Source organism: Meriones unguiculatus, chromosome 1 (genome assembly GCF_030254825.1).
Source record: "Meriones unguiculatus strain TT.TT164.6M chromosome 1, Bangor_MerUng_6.1, whole genome shotgun sequence".
Classification (NCBI taxonomy): Eukaryota; Metazoa; Chordata; class Mammalia; order Rodentia; family Muridae; genus Meriones; species Meriones unguiculatus.
Window position 1 is genome coordinate 50,474,413 of NC_083349.1, and position 17,251 is coordinate 50,491,663.

The following is a 17,251-nucleotide window of genomic DNA, read 5'->3' on the forward strand; positions in this document are numbered from 1 at the left end:
AGTGGAGAGCTTGCTTAACATCAGTGGTCCCCAAAGTGTGCCCTACATCCTAGTTCTCACCACTAACCCTAACTGCTTACATCTGATGCTTTCTAACTTGCAACAGGAGAAACGTCTGAGCTGGATATGGTGGCAGGCACCTACAATGCTAGCACTTGGGAGGCTACGGCAGGAGGATCATAAAGGATATTCATCAGCACCTGGGGTTTGTAGCCATGACTTCATGAGAGAAGAAGCCACGCCCTACAACCCTACAATTAGCTCGTTGGCAGCTTCTCAAGATGATGCAGATGCCTGGAGTCAGCACATCTAAGAATGTAATTGCGGTGTCCTTCACTAGCTACTGTGTGTGTGTCAACAAAAGTGTAAATATTTCAACTGTGGAAAATGTGTATTTTGCTATTACCTGGAGAGCAGCCTTACCCAGTCAATTACTCCTAGGCGAAGTCTGTAGTTATTGTGAACCTTACACCTTCGCCAGGAAAACACTCTCTAAGGTAAGATTTGTTTAGCTGAGGGTTCATATCTGGATACTCCTGTCAGTCCTAATGAGACCATGGGATCAGCATTCATTACTGGCCAAGCAAGTAAGCTACTCGATTCTCAGTGAAAAGATGAACGCTATGCTGGGAGTTATGGAAGGAAGAGGCAGGTGGATCTCAGTGAGTGTGAGGTCAGTCTGGTTTACATGATGAATTCCAGGCCAGTCAGGGCTACAAAATGATAATGAATAATGAATAATAACAATAATAATAATAATATTAAAATAAAAATTACAAAACAAAAAGTACATGACTGGTAGACATTTACAGGCAGAACAGATACTACATTCTGAACTCATGCTGACTTCAGCCAGAGCATGTGTATACGGCAGGGTTTCTCGGCTCTAGCACTATTGGGATTTGGGACTCTCTCTACCTTTTGCTGTTGGAGGAGCTGCCCTATGTGTTCAACCTACTACACACTGTAGTGTTCCACCCCCAACATAACAACTAAAAATGCCTCCAGACACAGGCTGATATAACCTTCCACAGGAGCGGAGGGACACACTGATTCATTCAGCTCAACCACAGTTCATGCAAACACACTGAAAGGCAGTTCTGAAAGGCAGAACTTTCCTCCCGTGGGTGAAGAATGCTGCAGGGTTTTCAGTGCTGGAGACAAAACAAGCAATAAACAAACAAATCAAGCAACACCTCTCCTGGCAGAAATGAGGCTCCTGAGGCTCAGACAAGTAACGTGCCATGATCACCTGTCACAGACAAAGGTTTCAACACCATGTCCTAATGACAATCCACATGGAACTAGTCCTTGTTAGTTCTTTTTTGTGGTCTAGCAAGGTGAAGAGACCCTTCACACCAAATCAGCTTAATTTTGTTCACAGCAGGCTTTCTTAATGATTTTTGACAACAGATCCTTTTGCCATGTCCAGTTCCCCACTGACAGGAAGCTGAGCCTGCTTGGCCTTTGTGGGTTTCAGAATGCATATATATGCAAAAATAGATAAATAAATAAAAATAAAAAGCCATGAAGTATTCTGACCACGTGGGGTCACAGGGCTATGTTCCTGTGCCCTGTGTTCCAAAATACCTGCAAGCTGCAACAACTGTTCACTCCTCACTTACCCAAAAAGAGAGAGAGAGAGAGAGAGAGAGAGAGAGAGAGAAAACATTCCTTGTAAGTCTTTTGTTTGCTGGTCGGAATGATGTGTCATTTGACACCAAAAAGGTTCCGAACAAGGGAAAGTTTCTGTGGAGCACCTCTGACCAACCCAAGGGCTTGCAGTCTTGGTTGTCCTACGGAAACTCAGTACACCTACCTGTGGCAAAGCAGTATGTGCCATCCTCCCTCCCCCAACCTGATCAGGACCTCCAGTGGACAAAGACCTTATGTTATTAACGTTTACAGAGTCATCTTCTGCTCCTCTGATGTATCATCCAATAAACTGGTCATAGCGGCTCATGCCGATATTCCCGGCACTCAGGAGGCAGAGGCAGGACTGTGAGTCTAAGGTTAGCCTGGGCTTCTACACTAAGCTTCAGGATTGCCTTCACTACAAGGTAAGAGCCTACATCCAAAACCAAATAAAAACAAATATCCACTAAAGCCTCTGTTTGTTAGTATGGGAGACCAACATATTTCTCTTAAGAATGTATTCAGTGTAAATGGTCTTTTATTGCACACTGCCCATCAAGAAATAGGCGCAGTTTAAGCACAGAGAGGCTCTCCTAGTCTAGAGCATGCTTACCTGGTCCCCGTCACTCTTTTGTAGTTGTCCTTGGAGTACACTGCCAGAATGCTGACTCCGGAGCCCATGTTAACCAGCAACATAGGGTACGGGTTATCAAGGCAGTATGGCTTCTTCTGACACAACTCGGGATCTGTGGGGTTTTCAAAATAGTAGCATTCTGGCTTGCCGTTGAAGCCAACCGAGTCAACGTAAAGCAGGCCCTGAATCAAGCAGTCCAGTTCGTCCAGTTTATGCAGCTGCAGGTCCGCAATCTGCAAGAGAACAAAGCCCTGTTAGACACCGTAGACAGTGCTTTAAAGAGCCTGGGAGGTACGCGCTATCTGTAAGACTCACTTTCGAAGCAAGGAAATACTCCCAGACTCGCACATCATAAAACAGTGCCCACGAGCAGTCCCCACCGGAAAGACAGCTACAAGGACAAGAGCTTTCGGGGCTGTCAGGAAAGCACTCACTAGCCTGTGTGATTGGCAGCTTGAATACGGGCTCCTGTCTTAATTCTCACAACCTGTGAGCCTGGTCTTACTTGGAAGACAGATCTTTGCCGATGGAAAACTTAAAGAAATCGTCGCATGTCATCTGGATGAACACTAAGTCCAATGACATAAGACACTTGCAGGAAAGGTGTGAAAAGCCTGGATAATAAAGCCTTTTGAGGAAGAAGGCAGAAAGACCTGAGTGTTACACCACTGTCTGTGGGGTGCCAACAGCAAGCAAACACTGGAAAAGGTGCAATCTCCCCGCAGCATCTACCAAATCAAAAGGCTGTTGCCAAGGCTTTGGTTGAGGGCCACTGGCCTCAAGAACTTTGCTGGGAGAATGCCTGTAGTTGTAAGGCACCAAGTTGGTGGTCAACGGTCACAATAGCCCAGAGTGGTCAGTGCATTAGACTATTCAGAAGCCAACAGGAATCCTCCACATGCCTGACAGGACATGGCATCCAAAGGCCTGGAGCAGAATCCCTCTGAGCCCACAAAGCGTCTTCCCACACTTGGCTCTGGAGCAGACAACTGGCTTTGAACTCTAGGTCTAAAACTTTCTTAACTGAGGTGACCTGGTGAGGTGTTTAGCTTCTCAATGCTGCTGGGAGGATTACAGGATAGTCGGCAGGACACCCACCTCACACAAAGGCCTTACTATCAGGGTGGCAGAGAGGCAGGCTGTTCTGGAGAGGAAGCAGGTCAGCCAGAGGCAAGCAGCAAGTGGGACACTTTGAGGATGGAGGTGACCATGAACAGATAAACCCTCCTCTACCTTTTAGGTCCAGAGGGGAAAGGGCTACAGAGCAGTCTGTAGGCTGGCCTGAGCAGCTAGTGGCCACTCTGTATGCTTAAAAGTTTAATTTCTGCTATCACTGTCTTAGGTCCAAGCTGGTGGTCATTTTCCCTGCCTATAGATAGATAGATAGATAGATGATAGATAGATATAGATAGATAGATAGATTGATAGAATACAGGGCTACGTAGCTCAGCAGTAGCGTGCTTGTACAACATGTAAGAAGCCCTTGGTTCACCCCCTAGTACTGCAAAAAGCAAAGCAAAAAAAAAAAAAAAAAAAAAAAAAAAAAAAAAACTTAACAATCACCAGTATGAAACCCAATCAATGAAGGAAGCTATCGTTTCACTTTCACATACACACACATACATACACACAGAAATGAAAAAGAAATGCCTGCAATCCCAACACTGATGATGCTAACATTGGATGTTGACATTAGTACAAGACTGGCCTTGCCACAGAGGAGGGCTTTGCAGCCAGTCCTGAAGATACCTGATAAAACAGGATCAGATGAATGGGGAGGAGGTCCCCCCATCAGTGGACTTGGAAAGGGGCACGGTGGAGATGAGGGAGGGAGGGAGGGAGGGAGGGACTGGGAGGGAATGAGGGATCGGGACACGGCTGGGATACAGAGTTAATAAAATGTAACTGATAAAAAAAAATAAAATAAATTAAAAAAAAAAAAAAGACTGGCCTTGGCTATTCAGCTGCTTCTTAAAAACAAACAAAATAAGAACAAAAACCCAAAAAAAAAACAAAAACTCACCATAACCACCAAAAATTTACAAGAAGGTTCTGGTAGCCTTGCTACTCAAGGCTTAAAACAAGAAGTTAGGTAAACTTCCATAAAGTGACACAATACAATTAGCAAACATCTCCCAGTGACTCTATTTTCATCTTATTTGCCACTACTATTTATGGAGCCTGGAAAAAAAAATCTACACAAGTGCTAGATAGACTTAGATATTCTGCTACAAAAAAAAGAAAAAGAAAAAGAAAAAGAAAGGAAGGAAGGAAGGAAGAAAGGAAGGAAGGAAGGAAGGAGGGAAGAAAGAAAGAAAGAAAGAAAGAAAGAAAGAAAGAAAGAAAGAAAGAAAGAAGACTGTTTCACTGCAAAAGGTAATAAACAGCTAGATCTTGAGGGATGGTTTGGCAGTAAAGGGCTCGGGCTTGGGTTCTCCAGCAAGCATGCTAAAAAGGCGGGCACGATGGCTTCAGACATGCAAACCTAGCTGTTGAGGGGAAAAGACAGGAGGATCCCTGGAGCTTGCTGGCTGGGTAGCGTTGCTGAGCCTTTAAGCTCCAGGTTCAGAAGGATACCAGGTCTCAAAAAAACAAACTGAAGAGTGACATGTACACACACTCTGGGCCCACTTGCCCACACAGCTCACACACTGACATAAGCAAGTATGCACACACATAAGGTAAGAGCAACGAGGAAACTTGACCTTGTGTTGCTAGTCTGAATTTTCTATTTAACAACACTGACAGACTCTATACCCGTGAGGCAGAATTAGATAGAATAGGTCCCCAGCCCAGTGACAGAAGTATTCTTGATAAATGAAAATGAGCGTTCTAAGTGGCCCAAAGCAAATGCATCCCATAAATGCATTCCAAAATGTTCACTTTCATCAGATGAAACTTTTACATGAGATGCACACAACTGACTTGGCCAGAGGACGATGCTATGGGTACAGAAGTGTCCAGAGGCCTGCAAAACTACAGTGGACACACACAGCAGGATACATACTATGTCCTCTGTTCTCCTTGGTTCCACAGCCTGAATTCTGTATCTCTGGTCATGGTCTGGCTTGTTTTTTTCCTCAGATGTGCCTTGGTACCATGCTAAAGGCTGCCCTTCATCACTGCCTAGAAACTTACTAAATGTACGGGGAAAGCTGTCACCTCCTAGTCACCCCAAGCTGAAAAGTGGCCATTTCCTCAGCCGGTCTGAGAAACACAGGCTATCCTGCTTAAACATTATCACAGGTTCATCAACAACATTGACAGCCGCAACTAGAACCAACATCAGAAATACGGACATAGGCAATGTGTCCAGCTAGATGCCCTGAAACTACCCTGGGGGGATGAGGAGAGAAAAACCCATCAGGAGAAGTCAACAAAATACACACCACTTTGATCCGAAACACTGTTATCCCATCTTTCCCTTCAGAACGATGTTCCCAAATACAGTGTGATTAGAAAGCACACTGTTCTCCTACACACTTTTTTTTTTTTTTTTTTTTTCGGAAGGACAGATATTTCTAAGGTCATGAAAGCACAAATAAAGGAAAACAAAGGTAATACTTCTGCAGAGATCCTGAGGAAAAAGAAAGATCCGCAGGTTCAAATAGTGAGTCAAACTGATACAGAGATTTCCAAGGAGGTAATCTAAAATGTAGGATACGTTAGTTTGTCTATATACCTGAATTTACTTTGAGGAGCGCTTACAACTGGCCCTTAAGGTCCCAGCTACAGAGAAATGCTTACCATGGGCTGGAGTTTTCTTATACAACTGGTCATGGACAAAGATGCCAAAAAGGGGGGCAGGAGGAGGGGGGTTTAAGAAAACAAAAGTTGCCATTTACTGGCTAAAGGTAACCGGACGCTGAGGACTGTATCAACAAGACAATGTGCTCAGATCTATAATTCACCTTCAGCCTGGTGCTCCGGTGTGGCAACAGAGCACCAGGATTGCCCGATGATCCTACTTTTCAAGACCCAGAAATTTGGACAGCCATGTGCAGTCTTTCAGTGTTTATACACTGGTGGCTAACTGGCTGGTTTTTGTTTGTTTGCCTTATTTTGCACATTGTAAGCCAAAAAAAACACAGCTGTGTTCTATCCTTTCTTAGCAATTTTAAATATAGCTGCCATAGTTTAGATGCTGGTTTTTGTTGTTGGTTTTTTTGTTGTTGGTTTTTGGTTTCGGTTTTTGGTCCTCCCCGCCGCCACCTGCCAAGGAGTCTTCCCCAGGAGCATGGTTCAGAGTGGTGGTGAGTTGATAGAACCAACCGGCACTCAACGTTACACATCCTGCCCTAAGAGGAGTGTCTTCCCTGGAGGCTGAAGGCTAACTTCAGTTTTCTGAGTCTCTCTTGCTGAGAGTCCACTCCACAGCCAGGGCATCATGCTGTTGGACTTTTAAAGTCTGTAATGGTGGTTATGCCTGTATTCCAGCCCTAGGAAGGATGAGACAGGCAACCAGCCCCAACTACAAAGACAGATCCAAGCTATTAAAAAAAAAAAAAATCAGAATCCAGACCTACAAGTAAACCCTTTCTTTCTTACTTACTTACTTTTTTTAAAGAGAGAGTCTAGACCAGGTGACCTTGAATCCCTGAGCCTCCTGCCTCACCGCAGAAATGCTGGACTTAGAAGCATCCACCGTTATGCCCAACTACACCTTTCTTTATAAAGTGAAGGCTGCCTGAGGCATTTTATTCTAGCAACAAAAAGCTCAATAATAAAACAGTCATGTATATAGCTTAATTATAAGGATACATGGCTTGTAACTCCAGCTCCGGGGGGGACTCAAAGCCCTCTTCAAACTTCTTACAGGCACCTGCACTCAGTACACACACCCAACTCAAATACACATAATCAAAAATAAAATTAAATCTTGACAGGCATAAATTCTTAGATGCCTATGTTACACACCTAAATACATGGGGTTGCATAAGAACTTTCTGGGGGTTGGAGAGAGGGATCAGCAGTTAAGAGAACTAGCTGCTAAAGACCCAAGGTTCGATTCTCAGCATCCGTATGGCAGCTCACAACTCCAGTTCCAGGAGATCCGGTACCCTCTCCTAGCCTCTGTGGGCCCCAGACACACATGTTGAAGAAACTCTAGCCAGCCCAAGAACAGCAAACATGGCTCTGCCAGGCCTTGGCCTTCTCTTCCATTCCTTCCACCTTGCTAAAAACCGTTATATCACGTTCATAAAGCTAGCTACCAATGTCTATTCATTTATTTGGCTACTTCCTCCTCCTGAGGCTGACTGTCAAGGTCTAGCTAGCAAAGTATTACAGTCCAGCAATCAAAAGCCCCCTTCTGGCTGTCCTAATTAACATGCCCAATCTTAATTAAACACAACCTAATACAGGGGTTTCCCCTTTTACCTTTATAAACTGCCATTTGGTCCTGGCCAAGTCTATGTAGAAGCAGGCCTCTCTCCCTCTGGGGCAATATCCCCCTTCCCTAATTGTTCCTTCCCCCTTCTTCTTCATCATCCTGTCTCTTATTTTCTGACTTTTGTCCCTCCGAGGAAAATAAACCTCTGTGCTGAGAACTTGGTCTTGGGGTGTTTCAAGCCAATACCAGTCCTTTCACATTTGGTACACAGACATACATATAGACAAAATGTCCATACACATAAATGAATAAATATAAAAATTAAAATTTCTTAGGAAAATGAACAGTTAAGAGGCCTGGTGACAGTGAAGGTGAGAACCACTGTCCTGCAAGGAGGAGCGTGACAGCCTCGGCTGGAGCCCGCAGGGTGGAGTCCGTCACCACACTCCAGCACTGGTATTTGATAAATCCGCACATCTCCAAGAGCACCTGCACTACCTAACTGATGGGGCTGTTTTCAAGAGTCTCCTGAGATGGTTGCACCAAAATGCTTTCAAAATTAGTTATGACTAGTAAAACAACTCATGCCTTGGCTGGGGATATAGTGCAGTGGTAAGACATTTGCTTAGCATATGTGGGCCCTGGCTTCAATCAGGAGTGCCTCTGAAAGTCCCAAGGAATCTGACACCCTCTTTTGGCCTCAATAGACACTGGTACACAGACCCACATGCAGGCAAAACTGCCATACATATAAAATAAAAATTAAACACAAAACTGAAATTAAAGAAAAGGACTCTATAAATAAAATAACAAAATTGAAATAGGGCCTTGCTTGGTCAAAAATATTGTATAAAAGGGTCTAATTGTTATCTCATCAGTTACAGCCTTTTCTGATTATTCTAAGTTGGAGAAGGAACAATTAACACTTCCTGAAAATGCAAGTTCATTTACTATAGGTATCTAGGATATATCACCACAATTAATAGTTTCTAACTACTCAGCGTCAGCCCATGAGCTTTTATTTAGCCCTGGTAATGTGAGTTCTGAAATGACAAAAGCGGTGGATTCTACACAATAACATGAGTTTACACACATGTGCTTTGCTGTTGGTCAAACTGCTTAATATAGAGGGTATTATATATTTTATTTTGCTTTATTTCTGTGTCTATCTGTGTTTTCTCGTGTGTGTGTGTGTGTGTGTGTGTGTGTGTGTGTGTGTGTGGCCAGAAGAGGGTGCTGAATTTTCTGGATCTGGAGTTACAGGTGGTTATGTACTGCCCAGTGTGGGTGTTTGACTCCAAATTCTGCTTCTCATGATTGAGTAGCAAGCACGCTTAACAGACAGCCATCCCTGTAGCACCTAGATCTGTGCTTCTCAACCTTCCTAATGCTGTGACCCTTTAATACAGTTCCTCATATGCAGTGACCCTCAACCATAAAATCATTTCATTGCTACCTCATGACTGTAATTTTGCTACTGTTATGAACTGTAATGTAGATATCTGATATGACCCCCAAAAGGGGTCACTACTCACAGGTTAAGAACCACTTCCTTAGAGTATATATTGACCCTTCCTAAATCTTCAACTTTCTAATCTACAATACCCAGGAGCTTGGATTCTGGATACCTACGTGCCTTAACTTCCTGATCCATTTGACTAAAACACCTACATCATCTGGTATTTATTACTTCTCCAGGTTTCTGTTTCAATATTACCTCATCACACAGAGACCTTCCAACACTCCCTATCCCTCTTATTTTGCCTGTTTCTCTTTCTCTCTCTCTCTCTCTCTCTCTCTCACACACACACACACACACACACACACACACACACACACTGCATATTCATTTCTTTACCTGATGTCTGACTACCAAAGTGGTCAGGATATTTTTTTGTACATAATACTACTTGGCACATAGAAGGGACCTGGTAAATTATTTGTTGAGTGGAAGAATGGCTGCACAGAAAGAAGGCAGGAGAGGCAATCCATCCTCACAGACTTTGGATCCCAGCATGTCACTTATTCAAACAGCACAGAGAAAGACATCTTTCTCAATTTTGTCTTCACACTGGCCAACACTTATTGTGGAATTAGAAGACAGCCCCTGGTCCAAGAGTGATGGAAACAGCTTAGCCAAGAGCTTAGCAAATACTCCAGACTTGCTCCCTGCTCTGGTCTGTTCATTAGTCTCCGAGAACTGCCTAAAGGACTGTATGACCTTTCTCAGCTCAGAACCTTAAGAAACATACTTGCTCATGGCCAACACAGATTGAGTAATTGAGTAACTCTTTCTCCTAGGACATGATTAAACCCTAGGAGAGATGGAGATATGACAGAGGTTGCAAAACTCTACCAGGTCATGTTGGTTCACTTTAGGTTCTCCAGTGCACAGACAAGAGAGCATGTACTAGAGGGCTTAAGGAACTTATCACACGCCCACACAAAATCAGCCTTCTTCTGAATTAAAATGGAGTCCAAGCCCAGATCTTACCCAGCAGGCATTGCAATACAAAAGCCTCTAAAGGATCAGCATGCTTTATTTTCTTCACACAGTGAAAGAATACTGTTATTACGTATAGTCCTTTTGTCCTGGTTGCCCTTTTCCATCTCCCCACTGTTCTGCAGATGATGAAATTGAGGCCCTAAACTCACTATGTAGTCAAAGATAACCACTCTGGCAAGCTACCCTCTGCCTACCTAGGGCCAGCCTGCACTACAGAAGTGATGATAATAACAGTCAGAGCAGGGACATATTTCCTCATTTAACCTTTCTTGGAACCCTATGAAATAAGTCATATATTTGTTATCAAAAGGTGAGGAAAATACAACACGGCACAGACACATCCCAGGCCCAAGGTTAATGGTCCAGTTTTAGTATGAGATAGCCAGACTGTGGTCGTGTGAGAAGCTTGGCTGTTCTAAGGAGGGCAAGCCCAACCTACCATTCTGAAGTCCTCTTCAAACTTGAAAGCCCCGCCTCCCGTGGCACAGAGAGTGGTGTGGAGGCTGGAGAAGTTCTTCTCGCTGCCCATCTGGATGAACATGTGCATGGCACAGGTGGGGAAGCGGATGAAGTGCAGGTTCCCTCTGCGCCCACACATTGTCAGGTTTTTCAGTTCCAGGTGGACGTCTCGGATCCCAGTTTTGCCATAGGCAGTGTTAGAAGTCAAATACTTCCGGATGCTCTTCAGGTTCTCTACTTCTTCCTGTTCTTCTTCTGCCGTGATATCCTTCGGTTCAAAGTAAACCAGCTTAACCAGGGTTCCACCAATATCCATACCAAACCACGGGAATGCTGGGGGACAGAGAAAAGGATGAGGATGTGGGATTTGATATATGAAAAGCAGGTGCTGTGTTTGGATATTCAATGAGAAAATGCATTCCCTGTTATATTTCCTTTACGTCAACTACACAAATCTAAAATAAGACAGAGTGCCTGTAGTACCCACAGCCACTCAGAATCAAGGAAGACAGCATAGGATTCTGCAGAATCCTAAACCAGCCTCAGCTGTGCTTTTGGGACTCAAGTACCTCATCAAGGACAGTACAATTCCAGTGTTTAAAGACATTTTACTTTTTGGCATGGATCATGCTCTAAATGTTATTTTATAGAAATCTTAGCCAAATTAATGGATGAGTTCCTGACCCAGGCATGGTGGTACATAGCTGTTGTATCAACAAACAGAAGCTGAGGCAGGAGGATTGCAGGTTAAAGCCCAGCCTGAGCTACAAGTGAGACTCAGTCTCAAAGGAAAACAGGAGCAGAAGGGAGAAAAGGAAGGAGGAGAGGAGAGACAAGACAGACCGATTTAGAGAACACAAAAGGCTTCTTTGAAATGTTTTCTTTTCTTTTTTTTTTTTTTTTTCAGCCCTACAGATCTATATAAACCCTTGTCAAACTGTATATATTGGTATCTATACAAGGTAATTTTTCTGGATGTAGAACCAACATGTTTTTCTACTTAGGAGTTTGAGGGAAAGGTATGAAGGAAAAATGTCCCTGTACACAAAGTCTTTCCTAAACCTCATTGTTGTATCATTCATGACTTAAATCAACCAGTCAACAGCTAATAAACAGTGATTTCCCCCAATACTCAGAATCACAGGGCTTGCGATGTCTCTCATTTGGAGAGGTTTTCAATGTAGCATACACAAAGCCCTAAATTTGATCCTAGCATCACCAACCAGCAGAGTGACACGGGTCTGTAATCCCAGACCCTGGAGGGAGGCTCAGAAGTTCATTGTTATCTTGGGCTACACAGTGGAAAGGAAGGAAGGAAGGAAGGAAGGAAGGAAGGAAGGAAGGAGGAAGGAAGGAAGGAAGGAAGGAAGGAAGGAAGGAAGGAAGGAAGGAAGGAAGGGAGGGAGGGCCGGAGGGAGGGGAAAGGAGAAGGGAAGGTAGACCAAGTCCTTTAGAATTTAAGAGAAATAAATTCCACTAATAGCAAGCTGACAAAGATGCTATTGTCTTTACAAAAGTTTTCAAATCAAATTTCTCCAGCCCAGTGAACTTGCTTGGGCTGGGCATCCTGGTTGTCCCAGAAGGTGGTAAGAGAAATGGAAACTGTATGACCTTATTAGAAAATTTAGCGCGAAGATGATACTTGCTGGTCCAGTGTCTAAAATCCAGTCCTGCATGGTGCTTAGCATAGAAGCAGCAGGATGTGAGAGGTGAAGCCAACTGCTCCCTAGAGCAGCAGTCAGAAGCAGCTCTCTCTTCAACCTGTCTGGGTCTCAGCCTTGTTGTCTACGCAGGGAATGAGCAAGTTAGGATGGTCTCCAGTGCCCTTCTGCCTTAAACTTCATGAAACCTTTTAGCACATACAGAAAAAAAAGAAGAAAGAAAGAAAGAAAGGAAGGAAGGAAGGAAGGAAGGAAGGAAGGAAGGAAGGAAGGAAGGAAGGAAGGAAGGAAGGAAGGAAGGAAGAAAATCACAGATTCCCCAACTACAAGTGCTGCCAGGAGACTTTTTCAGTGCAGTCCACTGAAATAGAGTCTGGTGAGCTTGCAGATGCCCGAGCAAGCCACTAGTTCTCATCAGAGTTGAGCACATGAGGAAGGGATCTTCTGCAGCATTTTGAGGATAACAGTTTTGGAGAACAGGTGTTAAATAAAACTAAAAGTAGCCAGGTGTGGTGGCACATGCATTTAATCCTAGCACTGGAGAGGCAGAGGCAGGTGATCTCTATGAGTTCAAAGCTAGCCTTGTCTATGTAATGAGTTCCAGGACAGCCAGAGCTATGTAGAGACTCTTCAAAAACAAAACAAAACAAAAAACAAACAAGCAAGCAAAAAACCTAAAAGCACATTACAGGGAAAGAAAGGCTTTAATTCACACGTGGGTTCATGTGTGTAAATGTCTGTAATCTTCACATCTAGGAAACTGAGGCAGACAGGACAGCTTACGCTACAAAATGAGACCCTGCTTCAACAAAACAAAACAAAACAAAACAAAACAAAAAAAAAAAAACAAATTCTTTTAAGTATCAAGAAATACATATAAGGCTGTTCATTAGAGTATCCGTGAGAATGGTCTAATTAGGGATAAAGAGATGGCTCAGTGATGGGTTAATTGTACATGCTACTCTTCTTCTGTTCCCACAACTTATGCTGGGTGGCTCACAACTGTCTGTAACTCCAGCTCCAGAGGGATCTGAAGCCTCTGGTGGCCTCCTCAGGCATTCGAGCATGCATGTGTACATGCAGACACATAATTACAAAATTATGTGCATAATTACAAAAAGTAAAACTAAAAAGTAGAATGAGCAGATTAACACAACTATTAAGACAAACTATAAACCAATGGTATGCCCTTAGTCGAAGAAACTAAGAGTATGACTTCTAAACTAGGAACACTAGACAGCTCTAAACATGATCTCACTGGAATTAATTTCCCCATACTTCCATTAATGAGAAAATTAAAAGATTGGGGCAGTGTATACAGGGACGTAACTGCAGATGTTTATCTCTATTTTACATTTTGCTTTGACACAGGGTCTTATGTAGCCCAGGATGGCCTCAAACTCAACATGTGTCTGAGGATCATCTTGACCTTCCTGACTCTCCAGCTTGGAGTACAGGAATGTGCCACATGGCCAATTTATGTGGTAGAGGAGATTGAACCGAGGTCTTTGTACATGCTGGGCAAGCACTCTACTAATGGAGCTACAGCCTTTTCCACCCGGTTTTTTAAAAGAACAAAAAAGAAGGGAAGAAGAGCGGAAGGACGAGAAAGAACTCACATCCTCTGTGCATGGATGTGAGCCTGCAGAAAGGTTCCTGAGACCCTAGGTTGGCTCCCGTGACAGAGATGGCAGGAGGAGTGGCTGCTCTGGTAGGCGCTCCACAGGGGGAAAGAGAAGGCTATGTAACCTAGGGACTTTCCATGCATGCAGCAGTTGAAAGAATTCAGCAACAGTGGGAAAGAGAAACAACAACAGCGTTGTGCAGTCAGAACAAACTACAGAAAACCTAGAGAGCATACTAGTTCTACACCGGTAACCCAGAAGTGCCCCGGCCAATGAATTCAACCTGCAGAGCAATGAGGCTCCTCATCACCTTCTATTTGGTTAAAGCTTGCTGCTAAATACAGGCAACTGAAAATGACTGACTTTTAAGGCACAGCCAGAGATGCCTCAACATTCTGCAAGTTGTTTGGAAGTTTCACTTTTCTTTGAACCATGCCAAAGCTTCTGTTGGCAAAGTGTCAAAACAAAAGGAAAAAAAAAGTATAGAGTTATAAAAATCTAGTACAATGTTTTATCAACAGTTTGGGCTAAGGGAAAAGAGAATAAGGGCTGGAGGAATTGTATTAATTTAAGCAGTAAGGGAACTTCGGACCTGAGAATGGGGGAAATGAGTCAGGAAGGGGAGACTGAGGCTCTAGCTCAGGACCACAGTACAGCCTAAAATGAACAAAGAAGGCCCTAGGTTCTATCTCTAGGACAATGGGGAGTAGAGGATAGAAGATGAGGGACAGAAGAAATTGGTTTTATTTACCTATTTCACATCATTTTTTTTAAGAGAATGGGTGGTCTTGTCCTGTAGCCCAGGCTAATCTGAAATGTAGCGCAGGCTGATCTGAAACTTTTAAACCTCCTGCCTCAGACCCCTTCCTCACAGCCAAGGCTGCCCACTGTGCTTGGCTTTTGTTTCCAAGCATTGTAACACAGCAATGCCCTCCTGCTCACACTGCACTGTCTTTCCAGGCATGTGTTCACTTGTGTTCCTCTTCCTGATAGCAAGATCTGCTTAAGCCTAAGCTTCCCTTACAGACACACTGTTGATGGAGATAGGAGAGAAAGGGAAGGAAGAAGGAAGAAAATACTCTGCAGCTGCCAATACCCCACACACATCACAGATGGATGTCCAGAGCTATGGAGAGAAAGTCAGCTGAGCTACTGGGCCTACCAAAAACCATGCCCATCTAGACACAGAATGCCAGCATTCACCCCGTACTCTTCCTTCCCAAACAGGATGTCACAACAAAACAAAACAAAACTAAGGGCTGCTGTAACATGTGCAAGGCCCTGGGCTAAATTCCAGGATGAGGAGGAGGAGGCTAAAAATAAGAAATCAGAGTGATCAACAATAGGAGACCACGTTCAAATTTCACAAGCACACTCCTATAACCAAGCATTAAATACACATTACAAGAGGCCACTGTTTGGACTCTTCCCTGACCCGACTCCCCAAAAGTCTAGGCTAACAATCTACATGGAGTCATTTACACTCATCTGAAACTCAGCTACTGGTCTGGCCTTCTGATAAATCTGAATTAGAAAAGTAACAGGAACTCCACCCAACTCCAAACAAGCCAACTTCTGCAAGCAAGACATTTTGAAGTACCTTCACCCTAATCCCTACACAAGGAACCTAGCTATGAGCGGTCCACACCTATAATCCTAGCCTTGGATGCAGAGACAGGAGGATTGCTACAAGTTGTAGGCGAGCCTAGCCTACTTAGTGAGTTCTAGGATTATAAGTGAGATCCTGAGAAAACAAAACAAAACAAAAACAACAACAGAAGAAATGACTTGATGTTAAATTATCAGTTATATTTCTACTGTTTTCCTTTCTCTGCCATAAAGGAAATTACTTTGAAAGATAAATTTATTTACATTTTACTGTGTCTCCTTTCAAGGCCTTTTCTGCCTGTACCAAGCACCTTTGGTTGGCACCTAGACCGCTAGATTTTCAAACTGAAAAAAAAAAAAAAAAAAAAAAAAAAAAGCCAATTAAGCTCAATAACCTTGATATTGTCAAAAAGGGTCAATGGGTGAAGATGCCTACTGCTAAGCCTGAATGAGATCCCTGGAGCCCACACAGTAAAAGAGAGAAGCAACCTCAGACCTCTGTGTGTGTGCCCTGACATGCACACATACATACTGACACAAAGTAAATAAGTATGTTTTTAAAAAATCAATAATGTCAACTGTTGTGATTCTGCCTTTTGACAACATAAGTAAATAAACCTTTGTTCTCTAAGGCAGGGAGAGCTGGGTATTATGAGCTGCCTCAATAGGACCTAGTCTGTTGTCACTAAGCTCAAGTGTAATAACACTATGAGGTGAAAGAACAGGCCCCAAAGAGTAAGTAGCAGATCTGGGAGATTGGCAAACACTTGGTATAACAATTACCTGTGATAATCTGAGTGGGAGATAATGAATACACCTCAAGGATGAATCTGACCTACTGAGTTTGAAAGTCAAATGTCAGTGGCATGTGTTGGTTCTTCCAGGGTACCACTGGCTATATCTTTAAAGGTGACAGAGGATGAAGTCTGAAAATAATTTTCTGGTTTGCTAACAGAAAGCTAAGAGGATGTGGTCAGTAACCACACTCAGTGGAATGCAAAGCTGAAACATGCCAAGGAGTGAGAGTGGAAACCTGGGTGGTGGAGCACAGGGCATCAGAAATTCATGGCCATCCTCAAAACAACAAAAAAACAAAACACTTTAAAAAAAAAAATCAATGCATGGGGCACTGGCCCCTGTCTAATAAGCAAACCACTTTAGGGGTGGGCACATTCTTGAGCGTGCTCAGTTTAAGGGCATAATTCAAGAAGGAGGAGTGAATTTCAGTGGACACACTTTGGGCCTTGTCTACCTCTATTGTCAGGGAGTAACTGTCTGAAGGGTTAAAATGCCTCTGAGCACGCTCAGCTTGTGCCATACAGTTTTGGTTGAAGAAGGAAAAGGCATTTTGAAGGTGTATTATTAATACAAAAGTCTGCCTGTCTTGCTTAATGGCTAAAAGTCAGATCTATCGAGCAGGGAAAAACCACCTGATGTAAACCAAAACTAAAAAAGGCTCCCCGTGAAAAAGGTCAATTAATACTTAGCACTTTCCACCTCATTCTCACTATACATATCCTCATTATAAGTTAAGATGTCTGCTGGCAAGAAGAGATAAGGCAGTTCTTCTTAAGAACCTTCTTAAGGAGGGTCTCGCCTTCCTAATGCTGTGACCCTTTAATACAGTTCCTCATGTTGCAAAGACACCCGAACATAAAATTATGCTCATTGCTACCTCCTAACTGTAACTTTGAAACTATTATGAATCATAATACATAATATGAATCTGATATGCAGAATATATGATATGCAATCTCTGTGAAAGGGTCATTGGATTCCCCTAGAGGGGTC

The 17,251-nt window shown here is 43.3% G+C and overlaps 1 protein-coding gene across 6 annotated transcripts in view; it reads right to left on the reverse strand.

Annotated features, from left to right (window-relative positions):
• Pank1 (pantothenate kinase 1) overlaps positions 1-17,251 on the reverse strand; it is a 53,017-nt gene that overhangs the window by 12,075 nt on the left and 23,691 nt on the right. For all 6 annotated transcript variants that reach the window (XM_021645427.2, XM_060388522.1, XM_021645428.2 and 3 more), the window contains 2 exons: positions 10,547-10,899; positions 2,249-2,502 (listed from right to left, as the gene is read on the reverse strand). In XM_021645427.2, the coding sequence (XP_021501102.1) occupies positions 2,249-2,502; positions 10,547-10,899 (607 nt within the window). The remainder of the gene's footprint in view (positions 1-2,248; positions 2,503-10,546; positions 10,900-17,251) is intronic.